We start from the raw sequence: 17193 nt of genomic DNA, 5'->3' as shown, positions 1-17193 counted from the left end.
CATGCATGCACACACAAACTTTGCCTCTCCTTTACACCCACGTACCCTCTCAGGTTCATGCTCACTCCAACACACCCACTGTCCCTATCCCTCACGCGTGCACACATGCACATGCACACATTCATACTTTCTCTCTCCTACACATACACTTTCCTGCTTTTACACCCCTTACCCACACATGCACGTGTACACAGACACACACACACCTATACACCCACGCACCTACAAACACACACACTGACACACATACAGACACTTTCCCTCCCCCTGCCCCCCAGTGTGGAAACAGGCCCTTCAGCCCAACAAGTCCACACTGACCCTCTGAAGAGCAACCCACTCCCCTCTGACTAATGCACGTAACACTATGGGCAATTTAACATGGTCAGTTCACCTGACCTGTACATCTTTGGACTGTGGGAGGAAACTGGAGCACCCAGAGGAAACACACACAGACACAGGGAGAATGTGCAAACTCCACACAGACAGTCGCCCCAGGCTGAAATTGAATCTGGGACCCTGGTTCTGTGAGGCAGCAGTGCTAACCGCTGAGTCACCATGCCGCCCACACTTTCCCTCTCCCACATGCGTTCATGTATAAGTTCATGGGGTGAATTTGCATTTGCAGATACGTTCTATTTTGTTCAAAAAGCACACAATCTGTAGGCGGTGAATCAGTGTGATATTTTATAACTCCTGTTTTGGAAAGAAAACCAACCTGACTCCAGGTTGGGATACAGACAGACTGTATGGACTTTAGTAAGGCATTCGACAAGGTTCCTCATGTTAGACTGGGTAGCAAGGTTAGGTCACATATAACACATGGAGAACTATTTGGATACAGAACTGGCTTGAAGGTAGAGACAGGGGGTAAGGGTGGAGGTTTGTTTTTCAGACTGTGACCAGTGGTGTGCCACAAGGATTGGTGCTGGGTCCACTGCTTATCATGATTTCGATGTGAACATAGGAGGTATAGTTAGCGAGTTTGCAGATGACACCAAAATTGGAGGTATAGTGGACAGTGAAGAAGGTTACCTCAGAGTATGTTGGGATCTTGATCAAATAGGCCAGTGGGCTGAGGAGTGGCAGCTGGAGTTTAATTTAGATAAATGTGATGTGCTGTCTTTTTGGAAAGGCAAATCAGGACAGGGTTTATACACTTACAGATAAGATTCTGTAGAGTGTAGCTTTACAAAGAGACCTTGAAGTGCAAGTTCATAGTTCCGTAAAAGTAGAGTCTTAGGTAGGTAGGATTGTGAAGCAGGCGTTTGGTATGCTTTCCTGTATTGGTCAGAACAGTGAGCATGGGAGTTAGAAGGTCATGTTGTGGCTGTACAGGATATTGGTTAAGCCACTTTTGGAACATTATGTGCAATTCTGGTCTTCTTCCTATCGGAAGAATGTTGTGAAACTTGAAAAGGTTCAGAAAAGATTTACAAAGATGTTGCCAGGGTTGGAGAGTTTGAGTTTGAGGAAGAGGTTGAATAGACTGTGGCTGTGGGATGTCTTTATAGAGGTTTATAAAATCATGAGGGGCATAGATAGGGTAAATAGACAAGGTCTTTCCCTGGGGTAGTGGGGTCCAGAACTAGAGGGCAGAGGTTTAGTGTGAGAGGGGAAAGATTTAAAAGGGACCTTGGGCGCAACATTTTCATGCAGAGGGTGGTGTGTGTATGGAATGAGCTGCCAGAGGGGGTGGTGGAGGCTGGTACAATTACAACAGTTAAAAAGCATCTGGATGGATATAGGAGTAGGAAAGGTTTAGAGGAACATGAGTCAAGTGCTGGCAAATGGGACTAGATAAATTTAGAATATTGGGTCGGTATGGCCGAAGGGTCTGTTTCCATGCTGTATATCCCTGAATCTATGACTTTAACCTCACACCTTTAATGCATTGTCTGAGCTGGGATGTCAGCTTTTAATGTACTGATAAAACCTTAAGTTATCTCAGGGCAGTGAGTTGACAGAAATTCTTGGATTTACATATTAATCAATTGAAACCTGCATCCCCATACTAAGTATTTGAAGAATGATCATCCATCTAGGTTTGTCTAGTCCATCGCATCAATTGTATGACACTTCGATCTTTTAATGATAAATTCTATATGTTATGTATCCTGCCCCACTAGCTACCTGATGAAGGAGCAGTGCTCCAAAAGCTTGTACTTTCAAATAAACCTGTTCGACTATAATCTGGTGTTGTGATTTTTAACATTAGGTAAAATGCCTTTCTCCCCATTGCCAAGAAAAATGAATTTGTATGCAAAGTTTATTTTGTGCTTAAAATTCAGAAAGACATTGATAGTTTTTCCAAGCCCACCCATCTTCCAAATGAGACAGCAGCTTACTCCTGCTCAGACAGTCTCTGCTTGTAGTAATTTGATCAAGCCAGACATGAAAACACTGACTGCTGAAAATTAATAACACTATTGTTTATTCTGTCTAGTGAAACGTTTGACATTGTCTGTGCTGCAGTACTTTTATTGCCATTTCTGTGGTCACTTGAAACATCACATTGAATTTTCTATTTACTGCAGTTTTTAAAAAAGTGGTTCTTTTACCTTAATGATTTGTTTTTTTTGCTGGCAGCAGTTTTAGTCTGATAATATATCCCATGCAAGCTTATTATTTCCTCTTGATTGTATTCCTTTATTTTGAAATGCTCTGATGTCAGTCCTATCATTCGATGGATACAGAATGAATCTCTAATTATTAACAAAGATTAATGCAATTATAGAAAATTGTAGTCCATGTCACCTTTCAAAATGGACACAAATGCATGTTCTTCAATGATAAAAGCTTGACTTCATTTTCAGGTCAGTAATCATGGACTATAATGCAAAGCGTACAACGCGTCTGACGGGAAATTGGCTTAGTGTGGAATATTCTGAGATGTACAAGTATAGAGGTTGATTTTTCCCCTTGTTTGACATTCCGTTTTATTAGATAATTTTTACAATTCAGTTGATTCAATTTAGACTATGGCACATGCTATAAACCATATGTCTCTAAGTTCAGAATAATCCATTAACCTGGTTTATTTAATGGCACAGCACAATGTTGCATTGTACTGCACTACATCTTCAACTGTGAAATGAAAAGAATGTGTCTACCTCAAATATTGCTATATATCAGTGCAACAGTGTCAGTTCAGTCTTTGCCCCAACAGATTTTCATAGTTATAGAATGCTCACAAATGTATATTAATAACTACTAAAATATGATGTGAATATCTTATGTTTAAATTGTAACTATTTGTTTTCCAGTGAAATGCACACCATCCTATTAATAGCAATGTCAACTTAATGAAATACAACTGCCAATTTATTTGCTTGTTTCAAAAGGGTAAAATAAATTATAAGAACAGTTTAATTAAAAGTTCAATTGAGTAGACATGGTTTGTAGTTAACACTCCTTCACATAAAAACAGCAAAAATTAAATTGCATGTACTTGATCCCAGCTCTCTGAACCTTACATTGCATGCTGATTAGATTTTGTTGTGGGCTAATTAAGTATAATTCCTGGTGACTGACTGACTGACTGGATTTTGCACAAGCTATTGACAGCAACTGTAAGGAATTCAATGTTATGGCATTCTATTAAGTATTGAGATAAGACTTTTCATCAGACAGCAGATAAAGAATAATGTACCATTTGGTGACTTCCATCCGCAATTGACCTCTACTGGCCAGGAAGATCACTGGCTGGACAGCATGAACTGCTAAAACCAACTTGAGCATCTTCAGTTGGGGGGAAAAAAAATCTCAAATCATTTTAATCTTGGTTATCTTTACTGGAACATACGTTTTTACTTTTTGTGATCATTTGACGGGATCAGTGCTAAACTCAGTTTGGCAATCATCTCGCAGTTAGAAACACTGATTATTCTATGTTTAATAAAATTGATGACAATTACCCATAAAACAGTGCAATAATCTTCTGCCTTCCACTAAAGGAATAGGGGGAAAAAAGGTTTTTAGTGTAACTTATTACAATTCTTGTTATAGGCAACATTTTAACTTTGTGTAGAGAATAGACAGATTTACTTCCAAAGGAACAGGGATGTAATGTTCTTTAGTATACTGTTGTTGCTTTGACCTGGCTTTGTCCTTCCCTACAAAATAAGAAATATAATTTTCTTTCTTTGTAAACTGATTTCATGAGGCATGCTCACACTCCTTAGACAGATAGTGTGTCAATCTGTCCAGCTTTAATCTGCAGAATGCATAATAATATAGTAGCTGATATGAATTGATACAGCATTATGCCATTCATCAAAGCTTCTGAACACCCGATATCATTGAAGCAAGGAAAGTATAAGAGCTTGTTTGATTTGTCTTTGGATTCATTACAGTTGATTGTGTAATATCGTAATGTACCCCTTGGGAGAGTGGGATGTTTTGCCTGAGACAATCTACTTAAGCAAAATATCAAGGTCCTATGTTAATTTCCATTCCTTTCTCACAACAAAAGTATAACAAGAAATTAGATTGTAAAACAAAAGGTAATTTAAGAATAAATTGCATTGTATTCAAAACGTGATTGTAGTATTAAGTGTGATGTTGTCATCAACCATGAAGTTTGGTTTGATCACACAAAAATAAATATTCCTTTTACTTTTTGGGACGCTGTTCTCCACTTAAGTAAGCGAATATTCTTTGTGCCCTCCCACCAGAGTGTACTTTGGTGTGATTTCTGATATATTTGAGTTAACTAGCAATTGGCCTCCGAACCTCTGGGCTAAATAATTTAAAATGTTCAAAGTGCTTAAAGGGTGCATTACTGCTATTTCTTCTGCACTACATAATACCCTCTAATTATTAATAATTCAGTGATATAATATTCTTAGAAGATGGGGATTCATATTCCACAGCGCGTCTTTGAGGGCGATGCAGCTGATTATTTACATAAAGTTCAAAGAGAACAGGCAAACCTGTTTTGCAACACACTGGGGAAGAAAGAATATCAGCCTCTTAGTAGCTGCCTGGTAAAGCTGTTTCAGAACTTTACATGTTCTAATGCAATCACATTTCATTCATCTAAGTCAGTAGGCTATGGACCAAGTCTACACAGTTTCTTGTAGAATTAACCTCTCATCCCAGAAGCAATATCATGTAACTTAATTGCACTAACTGCATTGTAGTAACATATCTTCTCTTAGATATAGAAATCAAAACTCCACACAGTATCCTAGCCTTGTATTACTAGCAAACTTGGGCATGTTACATTTTGTAATCTCTTTGATTAATATTAATAGAAAGATATTAAGACCCTAGAATTGATCCTTGCAGAATTCTGGTAGTAATGTTTTACAGTGTGAAAATTACCCATTTATTCCTGATATTTTCTGTTGTTTAATCAATTTGCTAGCATGCTTTATACCATCCCCATTCACCTGCCCCCAAATCCATGAGCCTTCACCTTGTGTGAAAGCCTTTCATATTGTACCTTTTCAAATTTATTTTTGAAAATTAAAATATAATGCATCTATTAGTTCCTCTTTATCTACTTGGCTAGTTATATCTTCAAAGCCTCTATTTCCTTTTAATAAACCTATGGCTATTCTTTGAAATCATACTATGATTTGCAAAGTGTCTACTTATCATTTCCTTAATAATGGATTTCAGCAATTTTCCAATTACTGATGCTATCCACGATAAGCCTTGTGTCTCCCTCCCTTAAATAGCAATTATACTGTTATTGCCTTCCAATCCCTTGTGTCATTCCAGAAGCTAGGAAATGTTGGAAGAATACATCCACTAGCACTGCAGCCACCTTTTTTCAAGCCAGAGGTGTTTGCTATTGGATTTAGGAAATATCAGCTTTTAGCTGCATTAATTCCACCATTTTTATGAATTATATTATGTTCTTAATTATCGGTAGGTCCCTTTTTAGTTCTCCACTATTCCTAGTTTATTTTGTCTTCAACATTGAATAAAAGTACAAAGTCGTTGTTTAATAACTCTGTTGGTCCCCATTTCCCATTATCATTTCACTTGTATCCACTCCTGAGGAACCCACATTTACTTCATTTCTTTCTGTTTAAAAACCCTTACAATGTGTTTTTATATTTCTTGCAAGTTCAATTGTTAAAATTAGTAAAGATAAAACCAAGTTGTTCAAAATCAGTATATCATTTAATTATACTGTAAGTATTATTGACTACTTGTGCTCTACATTTTAGAGATACAATAAACCACCAGATTGTACTCATTAGGAGCTTAAAACACTCAAACAAAAAACATTTTTTGCTTTCTGGTGGTCCATATTTTAAGTAATATAACACTAATATAAACTGATGAGCCTGACTTAATAACAAACTGACAGCAAACATGTACAATAGGTATTGCACAGCTGTTAAAGTTTTTTTGTTCATTTCTGATTTTAACAGAAAAAAACAGGCATCCATTATGTTTGATCAAATAACCATTCAATTGAGCTTCTTGATTCAAGGCTTAATTGATGCTCACTATCTGATTGTCATTTGACAGCAGCAGTTTTAAAAATGTGATCTGAAATTGTACATCGGTCTTTTCATAAAAAGCAATCAAAATGTAATCCAATGTAAATGTGTCGATTTAGTTAGATTTAAATGCATTAACAGGCCCACTGAGTGACAGTAATGCACAAGATTCCCAAGCTGCCAAAGTGGCTGATTTCGACAGAAATTTATTTTCCAGTCCCGGCACCAACTCCATTCCATCCTTCCAGCACATTGTGGTTATGTATTTCCTCTGATAATGCTCTTAATCGAGTACGTTGCTCTGAATCTTAACTTATACCAATTTCCTCCCTCCCTCTCTTTCCTGCCGCGACTAGTTTATTTCCCTTCTACTTGCTAATGCAAATAAAGCAAATTTTGTGTATTAGCAATTGTTATATGAACATGTGTAAACTGAGACAGTTACACATTCTTGATTCTGACTGAAAGGCAAATTTGGCCTGGATTTTCAGAGACCGATCAATTCTTGAGGCATTTAAAAATGATAGGTGGGGTTTATGCTTGCTGCAGCATAAAGGTGAGGGTAGTGAGACTGTGCCTTGGAGTCGTGATCTGCTGGTTCTGATTTGTTTCTGGGATGGGTGTGCCAACGTAATCCTGCACCCCCCCTGGAGAGGGTGGGGTGGGGGTGGAGGGTTGCAGGAAAGGTCATCAGACTGCTGTCGTAAGATTGAAGGAGGACATTATAGTGTGCTTAATTCATGTCCACTTTTTTATTTGTAATGATTGCATTGATAGGCTTTGTTATGCATTTTAGTTAAATTATTCCAATATATTCTATTAATGGTACATGAGTAATGCTTGTTGTTACTGGTATTATTCATAACAAACCCAAGTGTTTCATTTGAGGGAATCTTACATCTGAAGTCTCTTTATTGAGATTACACCAGCACTCATGTTTGCTTATTCTAATTTTCTACTTTGAATAACCATTTGATCACAAGCATTTAGCTAAAGACTTGATTTGTAGAAGTCAGCAGCATGTAATGTTTGGGAAATGAAAGAGTGCATGAGAACATATTGACACGTGCCTTCATATCGAATGCAAAATCTGCATTTAATCTATATTGCACACTTATTTTTTCTCAGATAACACCTGTCCATTTCTACCTACCCCATGATCTGATTCCATTGTATGAACTGAAATCTTCAGTTGAGAGCCTCTTTAACATCTACCTTATCTTGAGTTGTGAGCAGTTTATTCTCCTACTTGAAGCTAGTATATAGGTTGACGCAGGTGCCCACTACATTGGGGGTTAATGAGGTGAAGGACCATCACTGGATTGAACCTGAAAAATGTATGGAAATTATTAGGACTGAAACATTCTATCTTCACCACTTCAACCGCACACCGCTTACCCCCCCACCCCCCCAAGTAACGCCCTGCCAATCTCTCACAAGAGAACTGACATGTGAAAAATGTTGTCAATTTCTTCAGAGTCCAGACTGGTTCCCACGCTTTAAGTTGTAGTGAATACATCTGTATGGCATGCATGTGTCTATGCTTTCGTTGGCCCAATATGTAACACTGCAATTATTTGTCAAAGGGCATATTTAATGTACATGGGCTTAAAATGTGCCTTTATCTAAATATACCTAAATCATGTTCATTCGCATTGATTCCTAAATTCTGTATATAACTTTGTCATCTTCAAACTGTGTATGAGCCTAGTAATCAATGTAACTTATTGAAATGAAGAACAACAATGACCCCAACATCCAGCTCTTTGAGGTCTACTTAACATTTGGCTTTTTGCAAATACTGTAAGCTTCTGTTGAAGTTGTTGCTCCATTTAAGATGATAATCTATCTTCTACCTGGAATACTAGCTGATCTCTGAAACCACATGATGAGTTCTTAGCCAGTAATGTGTCATTCACCACTTTAACTTGAAAAAAGCCTTCAGCAAACAACATCTGAAACATTACCATTACTTAGTACTTTAAGTGCTTTGAGGAAGTGACCAAGCATGTTAGTGAGGCTTTTTAGTCAATGGTTGTTTGTGATGAGATGTGCCAGTGTGTACGTTGCTGTATTGGAAGATTTGTTAGCATGTGTGCAGAATACTTTGAAGTGTATAGGATGTACAGATATGTCTACTTATTTGTGAGCTGATTGTTAGTTCTGGAGTAAGATCTTAGCAATTAATGGACTATCGATATCAACTGTCTTGACAAAGGCCCTGAAATAAACAGATCCTTCTGCTGCCCAAATTGCAAGCATTTAAATCAGCACAGAACAGCAATTAAACTTGTACAATACAGGAGTTGTCATTGAATACTTGTCATTTGCGTAAGATGAAATAATTATGCAAGTATTAGGACATTAATATTTGCAGATGTCATTTGATAACATTGTCACATGTTCCTCTTTTTTTTTAAAAAACAAATATTTTGAGAAATTGGAGCTTTTAAATTGAATGATCCTTGAATTGTGTTTGGAACGAGAGAATGTAAACCTTTTATCTTAAGTCAGATTAATATCAAAAGCAAAGGTTGTCCGGAGAGATACAGCAACAGTCATATTATCCCACCAGTTTGTGTTTTAGTTTGTTGCTGCGGGCTGTCAAGCACGGTAACTTCTACTGTGTTCTCCCAGTCACAACTAAAATTAATAAAAAAGATAAAATATTTTTAAAAATGCAAGAAAGCCAAAAGAATGTTGCAATGAGTGAGGCCAATTCATCTTTGAATTCTTTGTGACTAATTCTCAAAAGCAAGTCTGAGTTTGAAAATTACTTAATATACTGCTCATACAACAGGAAGTAGAAATCATTTTATGCAGCAGGTTCATTTCTGCAACATTTTAAAAAGGACCATAAAGTGAAAATGAACAATGCCCACACATACCCTCATTGAGTTTTTGCAAACGTTTCCCACTTCCCAAGTATTTTGACCAACAATGGAAAAGGAGATCCCTACAATTCTCCTCCTGTTTTAGTGGAAACTATTGGTGATGTTAAAAAGTAGCATTCAGATCTAATGATTCATTGAAGTCTTAAGATACTGCAGTGTATTTTGGAACTGCTGTGAACAGTCATGAGCTTATTCTTAGTCCACATGAAGACAGCTATTGTCACTCATGCATGTCAAGTGTGCACAGCTTATGATGCCTGGATTCCAACCCCATTTTTTTTAAGGAGTTCTCACGATTTTTATAAATCTAAATTCACTTAATTGTTTTATCAGAAAACTGCTTGACTGTGCCTATAGTGTAGTTATAGTTACAGGGTACTGTTTGAAGAGTCTCATCAAATGGAGAAGGATTAAGTATGAAGCTAAGAGTATAAATTGGTAGTGGTCAAATTTTAATCTTCCTTCATTTTCTTGTACTCGCTAAGGATTTTAGAATTACTCTGTTCGAATAAACCATGAGAGTTTCTTGGAGTTGCAAATATTTTATTTATGGGAAGTCACTACGCTCAGGAATAAATACAAACATTAGATCTGTATGAATAAATCCAGGAGGTGGAGACTGCACACTTTTCATGTCACCAATTAATGTCATCTCTTCAATATTTTTCCTTTTGTCTCACTTGTCAGTTTTTAATTAATTTGTCTTTCAATATGTCGTCTTTTCTTAAGTCCATCACGCTTTCTTTATATGTTAAAAAAAGTTAACTGCCAGCCTCTCAGCCAGTGGAATCACAGCCAACCACCCAGGACTTACTAGCAAGCCAAGCTGATGTTAACCGGATGGCTTCATTTGCAGTTATTTGACTGGTAGCTGGCTGACTGCCAGTTGAAATCACGTGCTCTGAGCTGACATTTTGTAAGTTTTAGGGCTGGGACCTAAGAGAGTAGCAGGCCAGACTTTCAGGTGAGTCCAAAAGGGGCCTCCTTTTCTTCAAGATCCCAGATGGATGGTTAAAACTTTGGCCTTTCATAGCACTGTTTCACTCTTCACTGATCCAACTGAATGGGATACTCATGGCCGACTCTTCCCCCCCCCCCCCCCCCTCAATCCTCTGTGAAAATTCCATCCAGTGTATGTTATCTTTCATGATTCATGGATGCCAATGAAACTCTTTTCTGAATAACGTGGACAATTCAGTGGCTGGCAAAGAAACCGACTTAAGTAAACCAGATGTTGGGCAGGAATTGAATGGCAAAAAAAAACCTTTAGTTTGAGTCTCATTCTGTCCAGTTTCCATTTATGTCCTATCGTTGATTCATTTTTTTTAGCTACCCTTACTGCTTCTGAATGATATTTCTGCTGTAACTTTCATCCTTGTAACCCTTGGTGTGCATCAGATTTATGTAGCAAAATGTTGAGTTATTTCTATGCACTGCCAAGCATATAGTTCTATTCATTTTTAAAAGCAAATCACATATAATCTGTGTCTGTTATTTTGGCTGAGTGAAAGGAGAGATTGATGTAGCAATGTGCAACATTGCAACATATGCAGGATAAATGATATTAAAGCTAGATCCATTGAAAATTCTAGTTACAGCAAAGCAAATTAATTAAACAACACATTTGCTCATGTTTGCGTTTCAGTAGTATTAACGTGTAGTTTTTGTGGAGAGCTTCCAGTCTTCAAAGATTATTTAAAAAAAAAAGTTCCTATTTATTGAAAATGTTTTCAGACTTGAATGTATTTGCAAGTGCTTTCTCTAATTCCACTCATTGTGTCTCTCAGATGCAGTTGTTGGATACCTTCCCAGTGGAAGGAGGCCAGAAGGACCCGAAGCAGCGCTATATTCCTTTCCTGCCAGGTACAGTAACACATGTGGTCAGTTTTCTTTCTTGGTCTCACCCTGAAAAATTCTCCATTTTTTTTTTAGGCCCTAAAGGCAGCACAAATAGATTTTGTGAATCTACAATTTACTTTGTGATATTAATGACGGAGGTTGATTGGTCTTTTTGTTTCATTCATTAAGTAGGAGTGTCACTAACAAAGTCAGCATTTATTGCCCCTCCATAATTGTCCTTGAGATGGTGGTGGTGAGCTGAAGTAGGTTTGCTGAAGGTTAGAAAGCACTGTTAGAATGGGAATTCAAGGTTTTTTTCTAGCGATAATGAAGGAACAGGAACACAGTTTCATGTCATGGTAGTGTCTGACTTAGAGGGAAACTTGCAAGTACTTGTATTCTTGTGTGCCAGCTGCCCTTGGTCTTAGGTCAAGAGATGTCAGAATATTGATGAAGCAGTTGAAGATGGTTGGGATTAGAATACGATCCTGAGGAATTCTTAGAGATGCCGAGAGCTGGAATGATTGACCAGTACAACAACAACCATCTTTCTTGTTGCTAGTATGAGAGCAGCCCATGGAGAGTTTGCTTTCAGCTCCCATTATCTTCAATTTTACTCAATAGAAAGATTTGCAATTGTTAGAGTAGGCGATGTTGCTGGAGGGATAAAAATGGGTCTGGATTCCATGGATAACTTCAGTGCTTCTCTTCAGAAAGTCTCAGGATTTTTTTTTAACAAACAACAAAACAGAAAGATGCGTTTAAAATCTCCTCTGAAAGATGGCACACTTGACAATGTACCCAGGACATTGATGCTTAGAGGTGAATGTGCTACTCGGGCCCCTTGATTGTGCACACTGTCAAATATTGACTTGATAACAAGGGCCATCCCTCTCAGCTGATATAGAGAATTCAGCTGTTTTATTTTCAATTAGACCAAGGCTTCAATAAGTTCTGAAGCTAATTGGTTCTTGCAAAACCCAATGTGAACATCAATGAACAGGTTATTTATAAAGTATTGTACTATATGGCATGTATAGACCAGATCTCTTCATTTGCTAATCATGTGAGAGTAAACCGATATGGGGAGACTTACCCAGAATGAATTTGTTCTTCCTTCTGTGGTTTGGATATACATGGATAATTTTCCACTTTAGTTGGATAGGTGCAAGTATTGGGGCTGCATTAGTGTAGCTTGGTTAGCTGTGCATCTAGTTCTTGAGCACAGGTCTTCAGTACTACTACTACTACTACTATCATGTTATCAGAGCCTTTGGCCTTTGCTATATTCAGTGTCCTCAGCCATTTCTAATATCCCATGGAATGAATTAAATTGGCTGAACATGGTGGGAATCTTAATCCATTTGGCACTCTTCGATGAAGATGGTTGCAGTTGCTACAGCCTTTCCTTATGCATTGATGTACTGGGCTCCCATGTCATTGAAAATTGGATACGTATGGAGTCTCCTCCTTCAGTAAGTTATTTAATTATCCACCATCATTCTTGATTGGACATGGCAGGTCTTCAGAGCTTCTATTTATTCCATTAGTCATTGGATCATTTATAGAGTCATAGAGCATGGAAACAGACCCTTCCATCCAATCAGTCCGTGCTGACTATAATCCCAAACTAAACTAGTCTTAGCTGGCTGTGCTTGGCCCATTGTCGCTTCAAACATTTCTTATTCATGTAAATGTCCTTTACACATTATAAATGTACCCACATCCATCAGGTCTTCTGTAATTTTATTCCACATATAAACACTCTGTAAAAAGAAATATTGCCCCTCATTCTTTTAAAAATCTTTCTCCTCTGACCTTAAAAATATACCCCATAGTCTTGAAATCTCCCATCTCTGGGAAAAGACACCGGCCATTCACCTTATCTATACCCCTCATTATTATATAAATCTCTACAAGGTAATTCTTCATTGTCTCATTCCAGTGAAAAAGGTCCCAGCCTATCCAGCCTCCATTTATAACTCAAACCCTCCATTCCTGGCACATCCTTGTAAATCTCTTCTGAGTCTTCTCCAGCTTAATAATGTCTTTTCTGTAACAGGGCAACAAGAACTGGACACCACATTCCAGAAGATACCTCACCGCCATCCTGTACAACTTCAACATGAGGTCTCAACTCTTATCCTCACTAGTCTGAGCAATGAAGGCAAACGTGCTAAACGCCTTGAACCCCTAAGTTCCTGTGTTCTATAACACCAGCCTCGGCCCTACTTTTAATTGTATAAGTCCTGCCCTTGTTGTTTACCAAAATGCCTTGCATTCATCCAAATTAAACTCCATCTGCCACTCCTCAGCCTGTTGACCTAATTGATTAAGATCTCTTTGTAACCTTAGATAACCTTCTTCACTATCCACTATATCACAAATTTTGGTGTAATGCGCACTTATGAACCATGCCTTCGATGTTCTCATCTAAATCATTTACATAAATGACAAACAAAAACAGACCCAGCACTGACTTCATCTATCATATTCTGCTTTCGCTGTTTTCTTTTAATCCAACGATTAGCTTCACCAGGTTGGCACCTAATTTTCTTTGCACATGATGCAGTCACTAGCATGCTGTCTTACTCTCTTCATTGAAACAAGGCTGGTCCTCTGGCTTCAAGTGTCTTGTAGAAGGATATTGACATGCTATCTGTCTCTCTGTATTATGCTTTACTATTTATCTTGGGGTTAATAGGTAATAAAATTCCCCTTTCACTCCAAAAAAAACCTTTCAATTGGCTCCTTAATACTGTTCTGGTGACTGTATTTTAATTGAAGTATGATATAGCCATGTGCTAATAGGAAACAAACATCTTGTGTGGTCAACAGGGAGGTAATTCATTCATCTTGACATGGTTGTAACAATATTGTTCTGGAAACATATCCTGAACACACTCAGGAAATTTCCTACCTTGATGAAATGATTTTGAATAAATCATTGGGAAGTATTTTACAGCCTCTAGCTGGTGCACTTGCACATTGCCCACCATCTGCCTGTCCCTCATATTATGGCAGGCAGGCATGATGTCATCCATCCCACTCAACTAATGACCAGTTAAGGACATCCGGTTGTCCCTGCTACAATAGTATATACAGGAGGAAAGGTGGAATGATGAAGACCAGCCACTACTTTTAGAACTTGGACTAAAAAGCAGGGAGGAAATGTGGATACTTTGCTTCATGGGGCATTCACTGTTCCAGAAGATTGTGCCCCATTCTGTACCATCTCTCTCCTGCCTATCCCCTGTCTGTAGAACCTAACATTTCTCCTTTCTAGTTCCCATAACTATCTTTGCTACCTTCCTGAACCAAAATGCTGTTCTTACCTTTTCAGTCAGGCACCCATGAGCTTCTTTCTTGGGATTTCCCTGTATTCTCAGCCATGGCTTCAACTGCATTGGGATTATTCAGCTGCTAGTCAATCTGATTAGCCATCACCACCTAAAGAGCAAGATGGCTTGAGGAATGGAAGCCCATGTTAACTAGTTAAAGCCAACGCAGTCTATCTTTTTTTTTTAATCAACATGTTCAGACATGTTATGACGCACATTGCTGCAGCAGTTGGAATTTGAATCCAGGTTTGTTGGCCCAGGGGTAGGGACACTACCATTGCACTATAAGAGCCCTCCACTGCCAGTGTATGATTTCTATGTGACAGCCTCTCCTTTTAATGTTGGCGTCAAGACCAACTTTCCTACTGGGGAGTGGATCATGAATACACCTGCCCCACTTTAAATTCATCCCCGATTTGAGTTAAAATGTTGCATTTAAATCACCACCCTTACAACATACTTATTTAATCTAATCCACGTTTTGTCATTTCACAGCTGGTATCTGCCTATGCATGATTCCTATGACAGTCTTCAAACTTTTTATTAATAGCACCCAATAATTCTTTACTAATTGCTCACCTCTTGGTGTATAATCTCTTATTATAAAAATAATTTCCTTTTTAAATCACAACTGCTGCTACTTCCTTTTCAGATTCCCTAAACGTCCAGTGCACACAATAATCTGTTTGTTTTCTGGCATAGCCAACAGATCAACATTTGACAAGTGTACTAGTATTTTACTTTGAGCATTGAGCAGTAATCAATCAGTGTTGAGTTTGACTACAACATTATAATTACTGGTAGCATAAATAATGTGTGTGTGTAAGGAGGTTTTATGTTTTTCGATTCGGCAGCTGTTTGATTGCCACAGATAATTTCCCTGCTGATTTTGTAAAAATGTGATTATGAAATAGTTAGCAGCATGGCAGTTATGTAGTGAGTTTCTGAGCCAGGGATATCATTTGATACAGTCCATGTGGAGGAATTCTAGTCATGCAATCATGTGGCCAAGTAGCCTGCAATCATGTGGCCAAGTAGCCTGAGATCTGTGCAATGCCTTGACTGTGTGCGATCAGCTTGGACTGAAATTAATTGATATATCAACCTTGTAGTCATTGCCTAGTTCTGTTTAGAACTAAGATTGTGATGAGGCTGAAATGGAGAAAAGCTATGTATTATAAATTCTGTCAAGTTCAGCGTTCAAACTTGTCCCACTTACCAAGTTGTTACCTGTACCATTTTCAGTTCCACACAAATTAATCTTGTTTTGTTTTGAATTCTGCTGTCAATTTCATCTGCTGCCATCACATCTTGTGCCCATCAACATAAAGGGATATTCTAAATGTTAGTGAAGGTTTTATTTGATCTGCTTTTATAGCTAAATGTATGACACACTGGGTGTAATTTTCCCTTCTGAGGAGGTAGTGGGAAGGGGTAGCAATTAGATTAATTGACTCTGAAGAAATACTCTTCCCTCTTTTCACATCACACTTTGTGCTGGCTGAGAAAGCCTGTGGGAGTCTTCTGAACTCTCCACCAATTAAGATCTTTTAAATGGTCAATTAATGGTAATGACTTGACACCTGTCTGATTACCTTCATTCTCAGTTTCCTAACTAGGAAACCATTGGACTAGGCCTGTTGACTTAATGGAGGGTCTTCATTAGCTCCAATCTGAGACAAAGTGGAAGCATGGATTGTGGGGTGGGGAGTAAGATGGTAGCCTCTGAGAGCCACCCTACTGCCCACATCTCTGAATACCCTTGCCATCCTCTTCCCATTCATCCTACAAGAAGCAAAACAAAAAGATCCACCTATTCGCCGTTGAATGCCCTGAAGCCTTCCACCGATGGTGAATTAAATCATGTTAGTTCTCAACAAGCTGATAGGCCCAGAATCCGACAAGCTTTCTGGGGTGAGGGGATTATGGGGGTGGTGACTTGGTCAACATCTAACACGCCCTCGCCACAGTCTTCAAAAAGCAAATCTTGACCACTGATTGTGTTGACCTCGAATCAAAACATACAGTTTCTGAAGAAAATTGTAGAGTGTTATGGTGCAGAAGGAGGCCATTTAGTCCATGTGTGTGTATGGGAGATTGATGAGGGCAGAGCAGTAGATGTGATCTATATGGACTTCAGCAAGGCGTTCGACAAGGTTCATGGGAAACTGATTAGCAAGGTTAGATCTCATGGAATACAGGGAGAACTATCCATTTGGATACAGAACTGGCTCAAAGGTGGTGGTGGAGGGTTGTCTTTCAGACTGGAGGCCTGTGAGCAGTGGAGTGCCACAAGGATCGGTGCTGGGTCCTCTACTTTTTGTCATTTACGTAAATGATTTGGTTGCAAGCATAAGAGCTACAGTTAGTAAGCTTTCAGATGACACCAAAATTGGAGGTGTAGTGGACAGCGAAGAAGGTTACCTACCTCAGATTACAGCAGGATCTTGACCAGATGGGCCAATGGGCTGAGAAGCGGCAGGTGGAGTTTAATTTAGATAAATGTGAGGTGCTGCATTTTGGGAAAGCAAATCTTAGCAGGACTTATACACTTAATGGTAAGGTCCTAGGAAGTGTTGCTGAACAAAGAGACCTTGGAGTGCAGGTTCATAGCTCCTTGAAAGTGGAGTCGCAGGTAGATAGGATAGTGAAGAAGGT

General features: G+C 38.5%; 1 protein-coding gene across 2 annotated transcripts in view; it reads left to right on the top strand.

Moving 5' to 3' along the window:
- The window catches only part of sh3pxd2b (SH3 and PX domains 2B), a 334077-nt gene that overhangs the window by 83725 nt on the left and 233159 nt on the right, over nucleotides 1-17193 (top strand). For both annotated transcript variants that reach the window (XM_043703799.1, XM_043703800.1), the window contains exon 3: nucleotides 11143-11218. In XM_043703799.1, the coding sequence (XP_043559734.1) occupies nucleotides 11143-11218 (76 nt within the window). The remainder of the gene's footprint in view (nucleotides 1-11142; nucleotides 11219-17193) is intronic.

The sequence above is a fragment of the Chiloscyllium plagiosum genome, chromosome 14, assembly GCF_004010195.1.
Source record: "Chiloscyllium plagiosum isolate BGI_BamShark_2017 chromosome 14, ASM401019v2, whole genome shotgun sequence".
Classification (NCBI taxonomy): domain Eukaryota; kingdom Metazoa; phylum Chordata; class Chondrichthyes; order Orectolobiformes; family Hemiscylliidae; genus Chiloscyllium; species Chiloscyllium plagiosum.
Note: the sequence above shows the minus strand (reverse complement) of the source record. Positions and strands in the feature narration are given on the sequence as shown.